Genomic DNA, 22,446 nt, shown 5'->3' with positions numbered 1-22,446 from the left:
GTGCTACACTGAGTGTGCACTGTGCTTGAGACCTACTTAGCATAATCATGCACTCTTAATGGGCCTACTGGCTCGCTCTATCGTTCTCTTTGTATACTTTGGGTCTGAGGATGCCGTTATATATGAGGGGCAGGTGACGTCTAAGGCCCCATTCCTCTTCGACAACAAAAACAAAACATGCTTCTTTAACTCCCCACTCAAACCATTTTTTTTCTCTGGCTAAGATCTGTACCTCACTATCTTCAAAGGAGTGGTTAGTGGCTTTGAGATGGAGATGCATGGAGGACTGGGGTCCAGAGGAGCTCTCGCGATGGTGTTGGTACATCCTCTTATGGAGTGGCTGTTTAGTTTCTCCAATGTAATGCTCACTGCACTCTTCACTACACTGAATAAAGTAGACCACATTACTTTGTTTATGGCTATGGGTTTTGTTGTTTGGGTGAACCAGCTTCTGTCTTAAAGTGTTTGTAGGTTTGAAATAGATTGGAATTTCAAACATTTCAAATTCTCTGAAGTTTTTCAGACACATCAGCTGTGTAAGAAACAGTTACAGCTTAACTTCTAGATTCAGATGCCCTGTTGTCCTGGTTTTTAGCTCTCTAGATCTATTGAAGGCCCATTTTGGATACCCACAAGTCAAGACGGCTATCTCCATGTGTTGTTCCTCCTTCACATTTCCCTCTGTGTTTGTGGGCACCACTTGAGCTTTGTGTTGTAGAGTACAAGCTTGTGCTGCAGTGGATGGTGTGAACCAAACAGCAGGTATTGGTCAGTGTGTGGTTTTTGAAGACTTCTACCTAAAGTCCTCTCCCATTACAGCACAATCTAAAAATGACAAACTGGTCTTCTTAGAACACTTAGAACAAAGTAGCTCACTGGTAGCGCTGTTAGCAATTACCAACAGCCAGTGTGAGTCCTTAGGCAAGACCCTTCATGCTACTGCCTACCTCATACAGTGATGAGTGCGAAGGAAACTTATGAGATGCTGGCATTTATGAGAAATGGGCTACTGGAACAAGACGGAAATTGGCGAGATGCAAGAACAAGGCTCTGTTGGAATGCTACTACTCCAGTGACTCGAGTCAAGAGGGGTTACATGAACAGGATGTGGGAAAAATGGTTACTTCGAAACCCACAGTCCAAGCTTGCGGCTAAGCAACTAGTAGCTCAGTGTTCCAACATCTGCAAATGGCAACTTCCAGGACAGATGGGAGTTAACATCAACCCCCCAATTGGAGATACACAAGACAACCCTGACACCAGTTACAGAGGCTGAGTCAAGTACCATCTGAAAGTCTGTGTCTTTCAAAATGATACTTCACTCCAAGCCTCGGCCAGCTGCCTAAAGAGGTACACGCGTGACAATGAAGCCAGATGCATAGTGGCTGGTGGCTCACAGCTACCTCCCTGAACAGAATTCAGTCACCATCACAGTGGCAGACATCCAATAAAGAGTCACAGGTATGAAAAACTGGACCGCACCAGGCCCTGACATAATTCACGCCTACTGGCTAAATAAACTCACTCACAGCGCAATTACTGCTGTTTTTATACCTTAAAAAAATATATTGTTATTGTAAGCAGGCTTGCCTCTCCATGGATCTGTCATGTAACTTGGCCTGGTGGTGCTAAGATAGATAAGTTTAATGCCATACTGTGGAACATTCCAGGCAAAGCAATACAATCTCCATGGAGACAAGCAGGTAGTGGACCCTACAGAAGAGTTACAAAACCATTAGATTTGCCAATGCCAACTATAGTCTATTGTCTATGATGTTGTTCCAGGTTTCTTTATTCCCCACTTCTGTTTTCATTCTTTCACTTCCTCTGCACGATATTCCAATTTTTTAACTTCAAACTACTCCTTAAATTTCAGTAACAAATAATTTTTTTCTGATTCTTTTGACTTGTAGGTGTGTTTTTGTTGAGCTCTGCACAGCACCTAGATCACAGTAGCAGAGCACAGGTAGTTTCTGAATGGATTCTACCCCAAGAGACTTCGTGCCTCTCCTTTTGGTCCTATATGCAGAGGTAGGTAGTACACATTTATATTCAGTTAGTACATTTACTTAGTACATTTTTAATGTTGTTGATTTTTCTACTCCAACTTGAGCAATACATTTTACAGTGTGACAGTACTCTAACTTCAGTAAAGGTTTTGGCAAAATTCCAAATAATTGTCTAATTTACAATAGTAAATGATTTCAACATTTGTTTCTTGTGCAGTTCCTTCAGATAGAGGTCTTTTTTGTGGTCTATCCTCAAGATGGAAATAGAAGACAGTTATATGGCTGCATGTTTACACAAACATGTAAAAAAGATTATTTTAAATCCCACTCAGATACATTTTGGTATTATTTTAACAAAAGTGAAAAGTTAATTTGTGATTGTTACTTTAACTTAATTAAAGTAAATGTGTGAGCAAACTACCTGTTATTGACCACAGCAGCAAACCAAATATCGGCTGTCAGTATGAGCCCATGAAATCCATATTTGCCCATCCCTAATCTATCCTCTGAGAATGCCAGATTCTATACATTGATTAAAGTTTTGTCTTTCCAATTTCAGTTAGTGCAAATAATAAATTAAATGTCACATGCAGACTTGAGTAGTAGTTTCGTCAAACATTTTACTCTTACTAATTTAGTAATTTCATGGACCATGACTTTGTACAATTTTGACTACTCTATCTCTGACTTTATGGGAACCAGGTCAGCAGAATCACCCTTAACCGTTTCACAAACATACAGTATGCAACAGCACGGAGGATGCGTTTTATCCTGTTAGAAGGCCTCAGTTTCCTCCTATACTTCCTTTTAAAACTGTGCACTAAAGTCATTCGGCCGTGAATCACCTGCTTCGCTTTGTGCAACAACTATTAGTGGTAAAGGTCAGAGAAAGCAGTCTGAGAAATGTTTTGCAACATTTTTCAACAGTTAAGATGGTAAAGTTAAGTGAAAACCAGGCCAGGGATGGAACAAGATCTCATATGTTTACATTTGGTACAGAAAAAAATGTACGATTAATTTTAGGGTAGGCCTGCATTCATTAATGTCAAATTAGCTGCTAATTTGCATACTTGTAAGTCGTCAATTTGGCATTCATTTGTATGTATGTGGTTTATTCTGCTGCTAATTAGTCATAACTAACACTTTCCTATGAATACACCCCTTATTGCTGCTTATTAGTATGCTCTTAGGACATTTTTGTACATGAGTTATGATCCTAATAGGCTTACGGTAATAAGGGTATCTAGCACCACAAGAAATGTAGTTTTTATTTATTTATTAATGTGTATTCATGTGGTGACCCCCGCATACAGTAACAATTTTCAGTTTTGTTCAAGGTATTTTTTGCAATACAAGCAGGATAAGTTTAGCAGCATACTGTGGAAGAATCCAGGCAAAGAAATAAGATCCTCCACTAGTGTTAATAAATTGTAAAACCCAAGTGTTGCAGAGAAAAAGTGAAGTTTATTTACCATGAGACCCAGCACAGAGAGAAATTAACCCTCATAACATTGTGATAATGTTGTCCATTCTAGTCTAGCACTGTCCAGTCAGTCTATGCTTCCACTGTAGGGAGTGTTATACCTCTGATGATGCAGGTAAAGATAACAATGCTTGAGCTGGCAGTGAGTTCCCGCAGTACAGCACAGAAATTGAATTTCTCTAACAACTAGAAAACTTAGTGCACCTTTAATTAAACAAATTAGTCATTACAAGAAAACTGCCACTGTGGGTGTCAAATCTAAATTTGTTTCTTGTTTTTTTCTGTTTAATGCTTTTGCCAGTGATTCTGGGGCATTGCAGTTAAAAATTCATTCAGGACAAGTGGAGAAGGACCTGACATTTAACATCACTAGTGCTCACGAATGGACCAGGTTCTCTCATGTTCTCACAATGAACAGCAAGCCTTTCCAGGTTAAACAATAACCATTCAAGGCACTGTACCTGATTTTTACCATCTTAAAAACATGAAAAACAAAACTTGTTCATTTTAAATGGTTTGCAGTGGTCCAAAGTTATTCCTCACGCACCAAATTCTGAGCGTTATAATATTCACTGCAATGAGTTTATAAACACTTTTCCCAACTCTCAGAGACCGGAGTGGAGCTATCCCATGATGGTAACACTAACAACTACGAGTATGCTAACAGTGCACTTCCTGATTATTAGACAATAAAATGCTCTCTAATTAGATGCACACAGCATGCAGCAAGCTAGAGCTGCTCATACGCTATATCTGTCCTTGGGTGAGACATGTTTTGTTCACATACATGGAAAAAAAAATTTAAAAATCCGGTACACGGCCTTTAACACTGTCACTCTCTGTAAGGTCTTCTTGGTTGTTTGACTCATACTCTTTGGTACTATAGGTGCTGATAGAAACTGAAACTAAACCAACAGGATACATTGCCATTGATGACATCAGTATTAGTCCAGGTCTATGTCAAGGTACAGGTGTAAATGTATACAGACTATATAATTAATTGCATTGTTGTGTGTTAACTGTATTGTGTATTTTACTTGCAGCTAATGAAAGCACGAAAGAGTTTGTCGGCTGCTCTTTTGAAAACAATACCTGTGGCTGGCACGATACAAGCAATGGCCAGTTAAAATGGGTCAGAGACAATGGGACTCTTGCTAATAGGCTAGGTAGAAATTCATGCTAGTAACACACTCTTTTATGAGTTGCTTTGCTATACAGAAATCACTAGAAATTTCAAAGTCAGCTTAATTCTATTGCAGTGTTAGTTATTATGTATATTTGTTTTAGGTTGGTACATGACAGTGAAAGAGATGCGTGCAGAGTATGAGAGTCCGGCTGTGCTGCTCAGTCCTTTAATGCAACAGGCTTCTGCTGAATGCACTTTTCACTTTTACTACAACATGTACGCACAGGGTAAGTACATGTTGTAAGTACATTTTATCCCTTGTCAGACTATATATTTTATAGCTTACAGCCAGAAGCATTTATACGCTGCCACAAATTATTGTACCTACTCTGAGTGTGCCTGTACATGGGTTTCAAAGTTTTCAAATGAAAATGTTTTATCTTTTGAATGGGCAAAGGTCCCCATTAACGTTCTTCACAACAGGAAAAAGTGATGTTACCGTCTTAAAACAGTACGTAGTAGATAAACTCCTAATTGGCTAGTAACTTAAAAAAGACTAGCCACAGTGGCCAGTGAGTAAAAAAGTTTGACTCAAGCCCTAACAATCAATAATGATTTATTTCATTGTACCTTTATTTGTAACAGATTTGGGTGATCTTAAAGTGTTCCTCCAGTATGGTCCTGGGGCTCCAACACTTTTGTGGTGGGGATCTGGTCACCATGGAAAAGAGTGGCATGGCGCTGAGGTCATGATAGGTCGAGTCCCACACGACTTAATGGTTTGGTTTGAGGCCAGGACTTCTTCTGGACCAGGACAAATTGCTATCGACGACATAAGCTTCACCAACTGTGCTCTGCCAGGTTCACCCAATTTTTCCTTATTTCCAAAAGCAGAAAAATGTTCTATTGAGAATATAAATAATGAATGTGTCATTTTGTGTATATTTAAGCACGAGACTAGGACAACAAAAGCTTACACAAAACCAAAATTAAAACTTTTAAAATGGTATACAGGAAGTAATGGCATACAATTTCAAATAAATTGTAATGAATAGTGGACTATGTAAACTTTTGTAGTGGAGGGTCTGTTATTTGTTTGTCTTTGTGATGATATTGTAGCTGTCCCTGGAATTTCTGCTTTATTGCTCAAAAACATCTTGACATGCATTCTTACTTTGAGCGTAGTCACCTCTCCACAGATCTGACATGTAACTTAGCCTGATGGCTTCCCCTGCTTTCCTCATGGAGACAGATAATTTGCCTTACTATGGAGCAATCTAGGCAAAACAATAACATCTCTATGGAAACATTCTGGTGGTGGACCCTCCACCAGAAAATTAACATAGTTCATCTTCAAGAATATAATAATATTGTGCATGGTCAAATATTTTGGCTACTAAAAGTAGGGTTAATTTACATATTTTTTATGCACATCTTAACGTCTTAATAAAATAATGTAACTGAAGTTTGTACAAAATGTTGTTGTTTTTTTCAGAGCCACAGCCTTCTTGTCCAGTGAATATGTTTACATGTAAAAACCAGGCCTGTGTGGAGCTCAGCAGAGTTTGTGACTTCAGTGATGACTGTGGTGACTGGTCTGATGAAAATCACTGTGGTGAGATATAATAGAATACTGCCACAAACTGTATTTGACAGGTTTTCATGTTTTTCTAATTATTACTTGTTTTGGTAGGATAGAAGTTTTTAAGGAAAAAGTATATATTATTATGTATTAATTTACATTTTATTATTTTTGTCATTTTTTGCTTGTGACAGAGGAGGAAGGTGTGACTGAGCGTTGCAATTTTGAAAATGGTCTTTGCTTCTGGACCAACAACATGGCCATTGTGCCTGTGGCTAAATGGGCTCTACACACGGGACAGGAGGCCTGGCCTGACCTCGGACCTCCTCGGGACCACACCAAAAACTCTGCAGCAGGTCTGACACGTACAAAGAATTTAAACTGTTGAAGAGGTGTGCTGTTATAATCTTAATGTGATTACAGGGCATTATTTAACCCCCAGTCAGAACAATGGCCATGTTTCTGAGATTCTCTCCAGAACACTACTCCCCAGCACCAACTGCACTGTAAGTTCAAAAATACTTGAACTTGTCTGTATACAACAGGTCATCAGAAAATAATTTATTCAATAAAATGAATAAATAAAAGTTAAATTTATCTTTGGTAAGCATTGTATATTGAATATTTGAACTAATTGAACATATGAACTTAAAATACAACCTAAAATATGCACAATAGGACGCAAACGTAGCAATCAACACAAAAATAAAGTATTTGTGCAATGATGGTCAAGTTTGTGCTTCAGCTAACAATTTTTAAAAGTTTACATCTTACATTTTTATTTCTTCCTTCACAGGTACAGTTCTTTTACTACAGTCTGTCTGAAGGGAATCTTGCGGTTCAGTCCAGGATTCAGAGAAGCGGTGCAGACGATGTTATAGTGTGGAACATGTCAAACAAGCACAGCTACAACTGGCAACGAGCAGAGGCCACTTTCTCGTCCACAACCAAAAGCAAGGTCAGTAATACCCTCAATCAAGTTAACAATATAATACATGGACTGCTGTGTGGCTTGGAGTTTAGCATATAGAGTTGAAACCAGAACTATACATACACATACGTATACACATATATAAAAAAGACACATATGCTTTTTTTCTCACTGTCTGACATGAAATCAGACGAAACTTTTCTAGGGTTTGGTCAATTAGGATTACCAAAATTATTCCTGTTTCTTCAATGTCAGATGTTTAGATACATTTCATTATTATTTGGTACCATTGCCTTTAAACTGTATGACTTGGGTCAAACGTTTTGGATATGCATCCACAATAGTCGGCAGGAATTTTGGCCCATTCCTCTTGACAGAACTGGTGTAACTGAGCCAATTTTGTGGGCCACCTTGCTCATGCATGCCTTTTCAGATCTGCCCATAAATTTTCAACTGGGCTTTGTAATGGCCACTCCAAATCATTGACTTTGTTATCCTAATTGACCTAAAACAGGTTTAGTCTGATTTCATGTCATACAGTGAGAAAAGTATATGTGTCTTTTTATATAGTGTATGTCAACTTCTGGTTTCAACTGTATATACCGGTACCTCTTTCCCATGTAACATTGTAACACTGTACATTCTTGTAAAGGGTTGAAAAATTACTATGCACTACTTTATTTCAACATGTTTGCAATGGTCAAGAACATTTTTTCTTCCCTATTGCCTTCCTGGTATCCTAATACTTCACCATGATAAGTTTAGCTGCAAAGCTAATGACAACTAGCATGCAAAAGCTATGCTTCCGGGTTTGTGAACTATAAAAAGGCTTTATAGTTAGATTTAACTATTAGATGACCCAAAGAGCTGCATTTACAATATGCTGGGGCAAACTATTTTACTTGATTACATGTAGAAAATCGGAAACAGCCCCTTTAATCTTGAAGTCAGATATTTATCTTTCAGACTCCTAACAATTGCTTTTCAATATTTTTTCTTAATCTTTTTACATTTTTAGGTTGTATTTCATTATGAACATCTAGAAGGACCCAGAGGCCTTGTTGGTGTGGATGATATTTTTTTCTCTAGAGCTTGTTTGTTTGATCCAGCGAACTCTGACCTGCCCGAAGAATTCACCACATCAGCTCCACCATCCTCCACCATCATTAGTCCCACCTCTACCTCTCCTGTGCGCCCCTGCCAGGTAAAAATCAGGACAATTGTAACATTTTTTCCCACATAAAACTAAATGGCCTGGGAACGCCTTGGGGTCCCACCGGAGGAGCTGGAGGACGTGTCCGGGGTGAGGGAAGTCTGGGAGTCCCTGCTTAGACTGCTGCCCCCGCGACCCGGCTCCGGATAAGTGGAAGAAAATGGATGGATGGATGGAAACTAAATAAAATCGTTTTGTTTTTGTTGCAGGAGAATGAGTTTTTTTGCTGGTTGTCAGGTGGTACAGTTTGTGTTGAAGCCAGAGCACAGTGCGACTATCAAAAAGACTGTCCACAAGGGGAGGATGAGCATGGATGTGGTGAGTGCAGAAACTTGAATTTGAATGAGTGCTAGCCACTCAGCCAGTGTGCCGCCATTAGATGAAATGGCCATTAAAAAACTACTAGGTTGGTGGTTTGAATGTGTTGTTTTGTCCATGGGCAAAATACTTCAGTCACCTTTCATTTGTTTAATTGTGGTGTGTGCGTGATGGTTGTGAGAGTCAACTGTACAACTTATGTATTAAGCAGCAGACTGTCACCTGTTCTGAAAATCAGAATTCTTGAGTATATATTTGTCTCATTTCCAGGTCCATGTACGTTTGAAAGCGATGAGTGTGGGTGGATTGACATTAGTGATGGACATACTAAATGGAAAAGGCAAAAGTCCAGCAACAACACAGTGCCTTCAACGGATCATACCACTCAAACAGGTAAAGATTTTTGTAACTTTTATAAAAATGTTAAATCTTATTCACTTGTTTTACTTGTTTGTATCAATGTACTCTCATGACTCTATACTTACCATGCAATTGAATTAAGAACAGCTTTGAACAATAAAGTTTAAACTGCATTTCCTTTGTTTCCAGGTTACTACATAAAAGTAGATTTCAGTGAATCGCCATCACAAACTGAAGCCTGTCTTCAAAGTCCTATGCTGTCTCCTGTATCCTTGTACTGTCAGCTGCAGTGAGTTAAAGTTAATTCATTCAATATCTTGATCTCATATTGATCGATCATGATTTACAAGTCAATTTTATTTTGTAATTTTAAAAAACAAATCAAAATGGCTTTCGATACATGAACAATCCAGAATTGTAAGTCCTCCATAGTCTGAACTCTGCTCCAAATCTCATGCTTTTACTCACAGAGCTTGGCTGTAGAATTATAGATTAAAAAGACCCTAGTTGATCATTGACGATTATCTTGATCTTGATTAATTGCACAGCCCTATCACCACAAATTTGATCCTTGGTGTTAATACAACGTGAATGGTTGTATTTCTCTTCTTAAACTGTCAATTGCTCAATGCCCATCTTCTAAAACAACACACTCTCTGGTTCTTCCTTCCTTGTTTTTCCTCATCAGGTTTCACTTCTACATACAGGCGGAGGGTTCTGGGTCACTCACTGTGCTTATGCAGCAAGAAGGAGGCTCTACAGGACATGAAGCAATCCTATGGTCACGCAGCCAAAGTACCGGTGCACAGTGGACCCCTGAAAACCTAATACTTGGACCACAACAGAAAAACTATAAGGTGAATACTTTTGTACATTCAGCTAAAGCACAAATCGTGAAATACAATAAAGGTTTATACATTAATGGAGCAAATTTATATTATACTGAACAGTGGGCTTTGGCAGGGAGTGATAGAGTAGTTAATAAAAAATATTTAACATGGTAGGGGTGGAACCAGATTTTGCAAGATTTCTTAGTCCTGTGGAGAACTAGCAACAATTTCTAAAAATGCCCATTAAACAGTAAAGGTATGAATAAAACGAGTATTGTTAAGTGAAAATCTCATGCTTGTGGACTCAATCTAAATAAATAAGGTCAGGATATATATGTGTGAAAGGGCATTTGGTGCATAAAGACAAAACAAATATTGTTTCTTTTTCACAAGCAGTTACATTGACTAAGATAAAGCAAAGCAGGTATCCAAGACATGTTTGTTATTGGCAGTTTGTGACAAAATTGCTTGTCCAGCATTAATTTGCTAAATTGTATTTACGTGCAAGTCAGTCCATCATTTCAGTTCCATTTTATTTACGTAGCACATTTAAAATACAACTTAAGATGCCCAAAGTGCTTCAAAGAAAAGTCAACAAAAGCAGATGTACAGAAAATACAACACATAGGGAAAGATCAATAAAACACCAAGATATCTTGTCTAGCTAGAATTAAAACCCAGGGAGAAAAGGTGTGTTTTTAGTCTGGTCTTAAACTGCGCTACAGACTGTGAGGATCTGACAAGCAGAGGGAGGCTGTTCCAAATTCTGGGCGCTGAACAACACTAACTGTGCTGTGGCTGTGAAGAAAGTTGTAAATTTCCAACAGCGAACTTCCTCAGAAAAGTATTACACAGCTTTGCAAACCGTATTTTCATGTACTGTCAATACAGAGCCAATGAAGTCTTTAAAGCACTAGCACTATGTAACCTTTCGGATGGAGGTTCTATGGAGATGTTATTGCGATGTTCGACAGGCAGTATGGCATTAAAATTATCTATCTTGCATTTATGATATTACAGTCCTTGCTCAAAAATCTTAGCAGGGTTGCCTTTAACTTGGCCTGGTGATATCCTGCTTGTCTCCATGGATACTGTCATACTGTGGAACATTCCAGGCAAAAGCAATAGCATTTCTATGACAAACAGGTGGCAGACCCTCCACTAGAAAAGTTGCATAGTGTACCTTTAACTTTCTTTTACAGATCTGGTTCAGAATCAGAAATAATGGAAGCACAGTCAAACAAGATCCGATTGTGGCTTTGGATGATATTTCCTTCATTAACTGTGAAAAGTCCTTTGAACCACCAGGTATATTGTTTTTATGTTGTCTTACCCATGTAGTTCTTTGGGAATTAGTTTCAGGTATTTACTGGTACTAGGTTGTTTGTTTGTTGTTGTTTTTTTATAACATTGTGTATTTGTTTATTGTACAGCTTTGTCGTTCTTTGGTTGCTCATTTGAAGATGGCCTTTGTAGCTGGTTACAAGGAGCTGAGGATAATCTAGATTGGACATTTGGATCTGGTCCAACTGAAAGTCCTAACACTGGGCCCACAGGAGACCACACCACCGGAAAAGGTTTGGCATTTAAAGTGCATATGACATGATTTTGTGTTTTTCTAATTATTACCTGGTTTGATTTTGTGGAAAAAAGTACTAAAATAGGAAGTAGCGGTGAGTTCTAAAATGGAATACCTCTACTATGTCATCCACATGGAAAAGTCCATCAAAAAGGTGTTATAATTTTCATTAGTCCTATCACACTATTATTACATTTTGACATGTTTTGGCCCTTTACATTATGGTTGCGAGGTAACTGTGACGGAGTGACAGCTGTCTGTATGTTATTGCTGAGTTTAAGATGACATCACCAGATTCTACAGGCCAATAATATTTCATACAGATGGGGGTTATTGTGAATATTGCATTATCGTTATTAAAATGCCGTTTTTTGTTGTAATACTAGTAAATTCTTTGGCCTAGTCACTTAATTAAATGATCAGGTTCAACATTTGTTAATATACCTTTTGGATATTTCATGGCAAAATACAATGTTATCAATAGGGAAAACTGTCTCTTGTCCCCTCATCTGTGACTATGGCATCATCACATTTCCAAATCTGAAAACTACCAATAGCTGTTGCCCAGGTCCAACACATTATGAACTTCACCTGAATAAAAAAAGAGAGATTTTTAAGATTTTTAGTAAAATCTTAAATATTAGTAACTTAAAGAAATAAGTAGTCATATGCACTTTAAAACAGCTGTTTTGAGCCATTTGCCTCAAATAACCACTTTTGTTTACATACAGGGAAATACCTTTACTTGAGGACATCCTCTGCCAGTCAGCAAGGCAGCAAAGCTCTGCTCAAATCGACGGTACTGCCCCCTGCGGGGGAAGAGGGATACTGCTTCAGCTTCTGGTACCACATGTTTGGGCCAACCGTGGGCTCCTTGAGGATGTTACAAGTTACAGAACAGTTTAAGAAAGTATTGGTAAAACATCTTATCTTTTTATTTATTTTATTTATGTAGTTTATTTGACTGAGACAGTGTACATTAATTAACATTTCTGTAAATGCATCAGAATTAGCCAGATCTGTAGTCCCTGGACTGATGGTAATTGATCATCCTAAAACATAGTAACATAGTAAATAATAATAATAATAATAATAATAATAATAATAATAATAATGTATTACTATTATTACATTTCTAGGCACAAATGCTGAAATGACAAGTTAGATAGAAATGATTTAGCTTTTTTGTGTGTTTCCACTACATCAGCAAATTTCTCTTGCAAAGTTTTATTAAATTTTACTTATTTAATTCATCTTTTTAGCAATAACAATAACCACGATAAAAAATAAATAAATACATTTTAATACAATTGAGTGATATAACTGACACTGCCATTTCGCAATTTGTATTGATAGAAGTGTTGCCAAAAATGCACAGACTGGCACTTTTTAATATGGATCAACTTCCCTTTGAGACTGTACAAGCGGTTGGGAAACATATGGCCCAACTTTTTAACTCCCTCTGTGTTTTTATAATTTCATAATTGTGAAATCCTTATTGCTTAAAACTCACATCCTCATTGTGAAGAGTGAATCGGCTTCCTGTGCTTCCTGTAGATGTGGGAGAAGTCAGGTAACCATGGCGACCAGTGGCTGCTGATGCAAAACCATGTGACTGCAAAGACAGGCCGTCAATTGATTTTGGAGGCGACCATTGGAGGAGAGGCGGGAAATATAGCCATAGACGATGTCTCACTTACAGCTGGGTCATGTCCTGTCTCCGGTAAAAGCACTTTTACACATTTAAACACATTTAAAGGGCATATGACAGGTTAGGCTACTAATTTTACTGAAACGTAGTTAACATAATTATATTTCACACAAAAAATGTCCTCGTTATTTTTTTTCTTGTTCTTTCATTTTAGTAATGTTTACATACTGGTTGAACATGGGCACTGGATATATGACATATGTAGACGTAATTCCATAACTGTTAAATAGCAACCATTATGTTAACAAAGGCCAAAAGTTGTCTAAATTAGACAACAGCTATGATTAGACTAGTAAAAATAAATTGTCCTTAATTTTGGTTAGAATTTCCTGTGTCAAGAGATATTCTGTTTTAGAACACAGCACTACTTCTTGTATTTTTGCTCTTCTTTTCAGTATTTTTTCTCATCCAAGTAAGAAGTTGGAAAAACATGAAAGTTATACACTTTATGGGTTAATTCTGGGGTACCTGATTTTCAAACCATACACATTTGCACCTTTCTAAAACCTGCTAGAACCTTCCCAGTTCTGGGTTTACATGCAGTTTATGTCCAGTTTACATCCACAAACATGAAATTTGTTGTATTCTTGTATTTATTTATCAGTTAATATTTCAGTCTACTCTCAAATCTTCCTGGAGTTCTTTACCATGTGCCTTCTGAACCAAACCCTACTTTTTAAATATACAGTACAAATCAAATCACAGTACTTGTTAGAAAAAAAATGCTCAGTTGATTTCAGAAAAAATAATACTTGTGTTGCAGATGTGTGTGACTTTGAAGAGGACAGCTGTGGTTGGAGACAGGACAGTACTGATGACTTGGAGTGGGTCAGACAATTTGGCTACTCTGGAAAACCAGGACCACACACCGACCACACGACCAACACCCCCTTTGGAATGTACTACTATCTTTCATCCACCCGGAATGATCTAACACAACCAACCGCTGCTATATCTTCACCTCTGTATCAACCTGGTGAGAACTGTTGCATTTTGTAGCGGATGACACTATTATGGTACATTGACTGTTAACTCATAACATAGTTACATCGCTATAATACCTTTTATTGCTTTGAAAATACTATATTTGCTGAAAATAACATATTCAAATTAATTTAATTTCTTTTGTTTTTGACACTTTGAGTCCCCCCCCACCATGCTCCCCCTTCAATGTGCCATCACAACACAATCAGCATCCATTCCATGAACGAAACCACATAAATTCACATAGCATCAGCTTTGTGTGTATTGTTTTGTATCCTGCTCTTGTGAAAAATGGTCATGAGGGAGCATGGAGCCAGGTTCCAAACACAACGGTGTAATCAGATTTGTTTATTTCAGTGAGACATGTGAAATGGAGGAGCTCATTGGTCACCCATCACCATTTTTTTCATAAGTTTAGTGCTTCAGTGATTGTTTTTCAGTCCCCATTGATAATTTTTTCCTTCATTCTGTCCTAGAAGAAGCCATAATTGTTTTGATACAGACGGCCCATGCATGTCCATAATTGGTTAGATCAGGGGTCAGTAACATTTAACACCCAAAGAGCCATTTGGACCCAGTTTCCACGGAAATAAACACTGGAAGCCGCCTTTTTGACATTTAAAATTAAGATAACACTGTATATATTGTTGGGTTTTTTTACCTTTACGCTTTATATAAACAACTATAGTGTGTTTCTTATGAAATCCATGAAGAGGTTCTGTTCCTGAACCTCTGTGCACAGCATCTGCAACTGGAGCTGTATCTTTCTGCAGGACTGTCGTCCTTAAGGTGTGAGCAGTGTTTTGAACATAGTTCAACAACCGTGTCACTTATTTTGAGTGATGAAAGGTATCACAATAGTCTTCCAATGTAAGCTACAATAAAAAAAGAACACAAATAAAATACACTTCAATTAAATACTTATAATTTACTTTCGCAAGCCATGCGGAGCCGCAGTATGAGGCTGAAAGGCTGAAAGTATGCGGCTGGGCTAGATGGATTACTATCAATCATGCCCATTTTAACTCGGGGAGATATAACCGGTGACTCACAACTTCATGAAGTATTGAATAAGTACGCATTCTGGATCCTAGACAAATACTGTGGAACATTCCAGGCAAAGCAGTCATTTCTATAGAAACAAGCAAGTTTCAGGTACCCCCACCAAAAGTTACATAGTGCACCTTTAAGCTTTCAAATAATAATAATAATAATGCATTTGATTTATATAGCAATTTTCTGAACACTCAAAGGCACTTTACAGTGCATGCATTTCATTCACTTCATACTCAATGTGTTATACCGCTCGGCAGAGGTAGGACCAAGAGGGCAAGACTCGGGGGAAGATGTACAGTGTTTATTTACAATATGTGAATTTAAGTTCAAACACAGAAATAGATCCGGCGGGGAATAGGGGCCAGAGTACAGGGCAGGATCCAGGAATGGAGCGTACGGTGCGGCGGAGCCGACGACGCGGGCAGGAGCAGGGTCAGAGGCGGAAAAATGGAGCGGGTCCAGGAGACAGAGGCGGAGAGAGCAGTGCATGGTAGGAGATGAAGCGGATGTTACCGGCAGGGTGGAGCTGGAACAACGGCAAGAGAGCAGAGCTGGTCCGGGAGGCGGGAGCAGGATCTGTCAGGAACAAAAATATCCAGTTTTAGTAAAACGAGCATAAGGTCAAAACGAGAACAGAGCCAAGCGTAACTACCACAAAGGTACGAGGACGATCTGGCGCTGAGTGTCAGGTCCAGGCTCTTCTTATGCCTCCCAGGTCCCCCAGGTGCGGCTGATTGCCAGTCCGCCGCAGGTGCGCACGGGAGGAGACAGCTCTCCGCCCCAGCTCCAAACTCCACCACGTGACCCACAGACAGGGAGGGGTAACAAAAGGTGACAGCACCAGCAGGATTATGACACAATGGTGATAAATTACTTTTTTAGCTACCGCACACACGCCACATTCATATTAGGCAATGTGGGTGAAGTGTTTTGCGTAAGGCAACTAACGACACTAATAACATTTCACCACTGGCCCCCACTGTAGCGCCCTGGTATTCGCGGCTGTCTCCCATGTAACCATGCCCAGCCCTGCTTAGCTTCTGAGATGACAATATCAGACTTTGACAAGGAGATTTGGCCAAAATCACACTAAACAAGTCCAGTTTGTTATTGAACATTTTATTCATAGGTTTCAGGCCTAAGGACTCCTTTGTGATTTGAAGGGTTCGGTGTGCCAGTGGTCCCCTGTTGTTAAAGCACTCCCTCAATTCAGATAAAAATATATCTTTTGAATAGGTAAAGGTTCTGACAAAATCCTTCAAATCAGGAAGGAATCTTTTGTACCAGAATTGATTTACTATTCTTACCTGTATTTCTATTTTGCTATTCTTCTCTTTTGTTGTTTTCTTCACAGATGTGGGGTCTTGTGTGCAGCTCTGGTACCACATGTATGGAAATAATGTGGGGAATCTGAATATTTACCAGAGAACTGCAGATGGGGCAAAACAGATGTTGCTGTTTTCCCTCACTGGAGACCAAGGCCCACTGTGGAGACCTGCCCAGGCCGCCCTGCTGCCCCAAGTCCAGCCCTACAAGGTGAGTCTACAGAAGGCTACCACTGACTGGACAGAATATACACAGAATATACAGCAATGCTTCCGCAGCAGCCAATAGGTTGTGTTCATGTGACATTACAACATTATCTTATAGTTTAAATCTGAGCTTGAGAATAAGTAAGAATTTTATGGTAGAATTTTCAGTCAGGCTGCAGTTTTGTTGACCTAGTATATGGTCAATATCTCTGCCTATCCACATAAAACAAAACTAGTACAAAGTTCATTGTCTTCTCTGTCATTATAAATTCCACAAAAGTTAAATTATTTTTTCACAGGAGCCTCAGAAAGTGGTGCCTTTATTCAACTATAAAGGTGTGATTGTTGACAGTTGCAAGGACTTAAAGCCATGATAATATTGCAGGTTTGAGGACCCAAATAATGATATGGTTCATCAATAGTAAATCTCTCATAGAGTTATATAGGCCCTTGCCCATTACCTGAGATCATGGCATAATCAAATTCAAAAACATGAATGCAACCTGCAGACTGGGAATCACAGGGTCCGTACTATTTGAAACGATACACAAGACATGATGTTAACAATGGCCAAACCTGTCTAAATCGCACAGTAGATATTATTATACTAATAAAAAAATAAAAGACAACTTTATTTTGTTAAATTAAGATTTAAGAAAATGTCTTCCTTGTTCTTAAATTGTTACTACATTTTAGATGGAATTTTCCATGTTGATAACGTAGATGGAGGCATTCAGTTTTCGAACTCACCGCTGCTTTGTGTATTTTTGTACCTTTCTATTCAGCTTTTTTCCACAAACTGCTGCTTAATTGTGTAAAACTATGATAGATATTTACCACAGGTACTATCCCACCAAACCAAGTAATAATTACGGTACATAAAATACATATGCACTTTAAAACATGTATTTTAGTACTATTAGTATTACTGTTCCTGTAAAAACTACAAATCTTTCATTGATATTTCTGTTGCGTTGCAGATTGTGGTGGAGGGCGTGCTGACGGGCCCGTCTGATGAGGGGGGCATAGCGTTTGATGATGTGCATTTGACAGAGGCTCACTGCCCTCCTCTGGGACACTGTGACTTTGAGACCAACCTGTGCAGCTGGATTAACGTGCTGCAGATTGACCAGGCAGACTGGCTCAGAGGCACAGGGGCAGGGCTGGAATCTAACACCGGACCTCCTGTAGATCACACCACCAACTCCTCTAGTGGTCAGTAAATGTATTACACAGTTATGCTAAATGGTTGTCTTTTTAAGTGCTGAGACAGTTTAATTAAATATTAAAATAGGCCTCATAGTTTACTTGTTTAGTAATGTTATCTGCACTATACAGACTTTAAAACACATGCAAAAACACATTTTTATAACAAAGAGTACAAAAAGTGAGTTAGTTAGTTAGTTAGTTAGTTAGTTAGTTAGTTAGTTAGTTAGTTAGTTAGTTAGTTAACTAATCAAAAATTCACTGACTAGTCGACTATAACAGTAATCATTAGTTGCAGCCCTAGCTAATACCTCTACAAATTCATTCTAAAATTGATATGATTTTCTAATTAGTTAAGCATTTCATAAATCAGGCTTTTCTCAAATATTAGTGCACCTAGGTGTGTAAACTACACACATATACAGACAATATAAAATAAATAAAAAACACTTCACCCTTACTATTTATACTATTAGCCTTTTTTATTTATGTGTGTATTATTTCAACATGTTCATTTAGAGTTTTGCATGTCACTGTTAAAATATATTATATTATATTATCCAATGCTGTGCTCTTTTAGGCTATTACGTGTATGTGGACAGTTCTGTGGGGCATTGGGGAGATCAGTCCTTTCTCATCAGTGAAGTTTTCCAGCCGTCCGCTAGAGGGCACTGCATTACTTTCTGGTACCACATGTACGGAGAGCGTGTTGGGACACTCAGGCTCCACATTAATGACAGGTAACTTTTGGACATAATGGTATATAAGCATTTGGCATTATTCAGGCTTCTTTTAAACATCTTTGCACACACAAACTTTTATAGTTCTTCTTGTAAAAAGTAAATGTGCAAGGTACACCACCTGCTTATTTCCACTGCTTTTATTTTGTTCCATGATATAGCATTAAACATATATTTTTCCATGGAGGCAATCATGTGATCTCACTAGGCCAAGGCACAGGTCAGATCTGTAGACCCACTCAGAGTGAAAATATGTTTTTCCAAGGTATTTTTGAGCCGTAAAACTCATAAATACAAGCAAGATGGATAAGTTTAATGTCATATTGTGGAACATTCTAGGCAAAGATTATGTCTTAGAAATACTTGTGAGCATTAGTTGGCTCAGAATGGCAGCAGACGGCGCTTGGAGTACATCTGCTGCCCAGTGAAGAAGCACATTCTATTCATAAACATTAGGTACATTTACATGGTCAATCAAAATCACATGTACAAAATAAGTCTGAGCATCAAAAACACCTGGTGACATGTGTCAGTTAAACTTAGAGTAACTATTGTAGCTTGAAGTACAATGAATTTTATAATCACTAATTTAACCTTTAGCATTTTTTCTTTTCGTTTTGTCTTTGCCATATTAGTCTTTTTAACATAATTTCCCTTCAAAACGTATACAGGTGTGAGCAATCAGAAAGCAATCTGATTACTCACATCAGATGTAACTGTTTATATGACATTTCAATAATCCGATGTCTCCACAAATCAGATGATGAGCAGATTTTTATTGTGGATTTATTGTGGATTTAAGCCAATGGCTGCGGTTACATGTGTACTCTGAATGTGATTATTATCAGATTTTTTAAGTTATAAGACCATTAAAATGCCACGTGAACAGCAAAATCATCTAGTTTCTTTCTGATCATGGTCCCTCTGGTTACTTACATCAGATTTTGTGGTTTACATGTTGTTTCTCACATGTCACTGAAATAGCCAAACCTGATTGCATGCCTCTTTTTGTTTTTGGTTCGAAATGCAGGGTAGGGAGTGGTGACCAGACTGTGAAAATATACTGAAAGCTTGAATATGGCTACATCATACCTTCTTTAAAAGCTCAAAATTGTGTATGTAAAGGCAATTTTAAAATATAATATGCACATAATTAAGAACGTGAAAAACATAACTAGTTTATTGTAAACAGTTTGCAGCGCTCCAAAGTTATTCCTCACTTACCTTATACATTCATGCATCTTAATTATTTACCGTGATGCGTTTATAAGGGCTCCACAACTCTCAGAGACCAGTGCAAAGTTTTGCAGTGACAGCAAAGTTAACAACAACCAACATGCTAATATGCACTCCCTGATTAACAGGTAATGATGATGATGATGATGATTATTATTATTATTATTATTATTATTATTATTATTGTTATTATTATTATTATTATTATTATTATTATTATTATTATTATTACTACAATAACAATAATAATGTATAATTTGAAGAAAAGAAAAAACTCAAGTACATGGGGCACATATCTGGTACAGGGCCTTTAATGTATATATTTAATGTTTTGGTAGGAGAACACATGAAACTGGGAATGTGGAGGGCATGTTGAAGTGGGAAGAGAGAGGTAACAAGGGAAAACAATGGAACAAAGCCAGTGTCACCATAAAACATAATGAGCCATTCTGGGTAAGTAATATGTGAACTGTTTACTTATTATATGTAAATATTATATATAGTTACAACATTTTAAATTAAACACAAAAATACTCCACAAAAAGCAGAAAACATTGGAAAAAATCATGTTAGAATAATAGTGAATACATTCAATATTTCATAACTTCTTAAAATGTTTGGTTAGTTGTGTTTGGTTATCAAAGAGCCCTGGGTCACAGCATGCATACATAGATTTATGTATTGAGTTGCAGGGAGTTGTAGCCGTACCAGTACTTCCACTTGTAGTAGTAACAATCTCCCTGTTGATTACGTTTAATTTTCGTTTAATATATAATTTATTGGTATTTTTTGCAGTTTGTGTTTGTCTATCTAAAAGGACAAAACACAGTGGGAGACATTGCCCTTGACGACATCGATATTGTCCCTTTTTCTTGTTACTCAGACCCTGTGGTCGACCCTCCAGATGCCAAGCATGGTAACATCTAGTTTATTAACATTTTGCAGTTGATGTGATAAATATTCATTGTGGGAGTGAACCTAATTGGAGACACTACTCTGTCTGAAGCTCTGTTACTCAAGTTAGACTTTAAGACTTTAAGACTTTTAGACTGAAGTTTGTTTTAACATAATCATAACATCTTCTTTCTTACATTGCTAGTATTCAAATGAGTTTTTAATTGTTTTGTTTACAGATGCGTTAACCATTGGCCTTGCGGTTGGTTTCACGATGCTGGCTGGCATAATTATCTCTGTTGTTCTTTTCATTTTCGTCTGGAAAAGATGTTACAAGTAAATCACTGTTACAATACATTACCATATCTTAATTCATATGCCATATATTTCAGTACACTATCATGTCTTAATTTACAGAGGAAATGAACTTGACACAATTTCAACTATTGATCTTTTCGATTGTAACAATGTAAGTTAAAATGACTACTTCAAACAAAAATACACAATTTTTTTACAGTACAATGCAATAATGTTTGATTTTAAATGGATGTGTCTCTTTTTAGGAAGTGCAGTCTGGATTCCCATTAGATGGAACCACGTCTGATGCTTAGAAAATATTCAAATTAACTTGATATAAGCTGATATTAACATTTATATAATCTATTATTCCGAGTAAATAAAAAATAAAAAACATGACAAATAAATGATAGAAACTGGTGGATTACTGGGCAAGAATTTGAATTTGTGTGTTATTTGTTGTTTTGTCTTTCGATCATATTACCTTTCATTTATAAATCAGATATAATGTCCAGACCGTTACTCTTTTAGCTCATAGTCTATTGAGTATTAGTTTTTCCCAACATTTCTTTGCTCTTACTTGAGTTCTTGAGTACTTTGTACTTCTACTTTAGTACACATTTTGGCTTCTTTATCTGCCTACATTATGTAACTGTATTGATTTACATTTTATAGTGAAATTACATAAAACCAAAAGTTAGAGGATGTGAAAAAGTAATTTCACATTCATTGAAATATCTTGAAGTATTATGGCACTCTGCTGCTGTCTGCCTGTCATTCAATGACTGTGAACATGAACTATAAACAATGCCCTGTCCTATCTATTTACAAGGCGACCCAGACTCCAATGCCCTCATCATTCTCGGACCCTTTTGTATTAATACAATTTTGGGGAAAAATCACAAAAATCAAGTAGTAAACAATAATGTATAGACAAGTAAGTGGTATTGAAAATCAGAGTTCAGTGAGCTCTAACTCTGAGTGAAGACGCCAAGTAAAAGATGGCTGCGTACCACTGCCTCAAATATGTATTTACATTGCACCAATGGGAGCCCGGCCCAGAAAAATATTGTAGACACTTAGCATCAAAAATAGGTCTCGTCAGGACATATAAAAAATGATATTATGGCCCTGCCCTAAATATTGGATCAAACCCGGAATCGACAAAATCACTCATCATAACCTTTTGATATCTCCAACGGTTTCCATCAAGAACACTTCAAAGTTGGCCAAAAACATACAAAACCCATGTGCAATTAAAGGATATCAATTACATTTTAAATAAAATGTTGGGCGTGGCAATGGTGATTTAAAAAATATAAATTTTTGGAAAAATTACCAAAAAAAATCTTTCACAAA

General features: G+C 37.5%; 1 protein-coding gene across 1 annotated transcript in view; it reads left to right on the top strand.

Annotated features, from left to right (window-relative positions):
- Nucleotides 1-21,514, top strand: part of si:ch211-106h4.4 (MAM and LDL-receptor class A domain-containing protein 2) — a 34,402-nt gene extending 12,888 nt beyond the window's left edge. Inside the window, exons 23-50 of the mRNA XM_055228408.1 lie at nucleotides 1,914-2,031; nucleotides 3,794-3,923; nucleotides 4,379-4,457; nucleotides 4,536-4,658; nucleotides 4,780-4,905; nucleotides 5,264-5,479; nucleotides 6,114-6,233; nucleotides 6,395-6,556; nucleotides 6,624-6,706; nucleotides 6,997-7,158; nucleotides 8,150-8,335; nucleotides 8,554-8,662; nucleotides 8,933-9,055; nucleotides 9,212-9,311; nucleotides 9,711-9,879; nucleotides 11,055-11,160; nucleotides 11,286-11,429; nucleotides 12,163-12,347; nucleotides 12,989-13,154; nucleotides 13,906-14,118; nucleotides 16,537-16,718; nucleotides 17,695-17,929; nucleotides 18,501-18,660; nucleotides 20,235-20,349; nucleotides 20,692-20,812; nucleotides 21,030-21,126; nucleotides 21,208-21,259; nucleotides 21,354-21,514. Of these exons, the coding sequence (XP_055084383.1) occupies nucleotides 1,914-2,031; nucleotides 3,794-3,923; nucleotides 4,379-4,457; nucleotides 4,536-4,658; nucleotides 4,780-4,905; nucleotides 5,264-5,479; nucleotides 6,114-6,233; nucleotides 6,395-6,556; nucleotides 6,624-6,706; nucleotides 6,997-7,158; nucleotides 8,150-8,335; nucleotides 8,554-8,662; nucleotides 8,933-9,055; nucleotides 9,212-9,311; nucleotides 9,711-9,879; nucleotides 11,055-11,160; nucleotides 11,286-11,429; nucleotides 12,163-12,347; nucleotides 12,989-13,154; nucleotides 13,906-14,118; nucleotides 16,537-16,718; nucleotides 17,695-17,929; nucleotides 18,501-18,660; nucleotides 20,235-20,349; nucleotides 20,692-20,812; nucleotides 21,030-21,126; nucleotides 21,208-21,259; nucleotides 21,354-21,401 (3,830 nt within the window). The 3' untranslated portion in view covers nucleotides 21,402-21,514. The remainder of the gene's footprint in view (nucleotides 1-1,913; nucleotides 2,032-3,793; nucleotides 3,924-4,378; nucleotides 4,458-4,535; nucleotides 4,659-4,779; nucleotides 4,906-5,263; nucleotides 5,480-6,113; nucleotides 6,234-6,394; nucleotides 6,557-6,623; nucleotides 6,707-6,996; nucleotides 7,159-8,149; nucleotides 8,336-8,553; nucleotides 8,663-8,932; nucleotides 9,056-9,211; nucleotides 9,312-9,710; nucleotides 9,880-11,054; nucleotides 11,161-11,285; nucleotides 11,430-12,162; nucleotides 12,348-12,988; nucleotides 13,155-13,905; nucleotides 14,119-16,536; nucleotides 16,719-17,694; nucleotides 17,930-18,500; nucleotides 18,661-20,234; nucleotides 20,350-20,691; nucleotides 20,813-21,029; nucleotides 21,127-21,207; nucleotides 21,260-21,353) is intronic.
- The last annotated feature ends 932 nt before the right edge of the window (nucleotides 21,515-22,446 follow it).

Source organism: Periophthalmus magnuspinnatus, chromosome 17, assembly GCF_009829125.3.
Source record: "Periophthalmus magnuspinnatus isolate fPerMag1 chromosome 17, fPerMag1.2.pri, whole genome shotgun sequence".
In the NCBI taxonomy this organism is placed as follows: Eukaryota; Metazoa; Chordata; class Actinopteri; order Gobiiformes; family Gobiidae; genus Periophthalmus; species Periophthalmus magnuspinnatus.
This window is presented reverse-complemented; position numbering and strand designations above follow the sequence as displayed.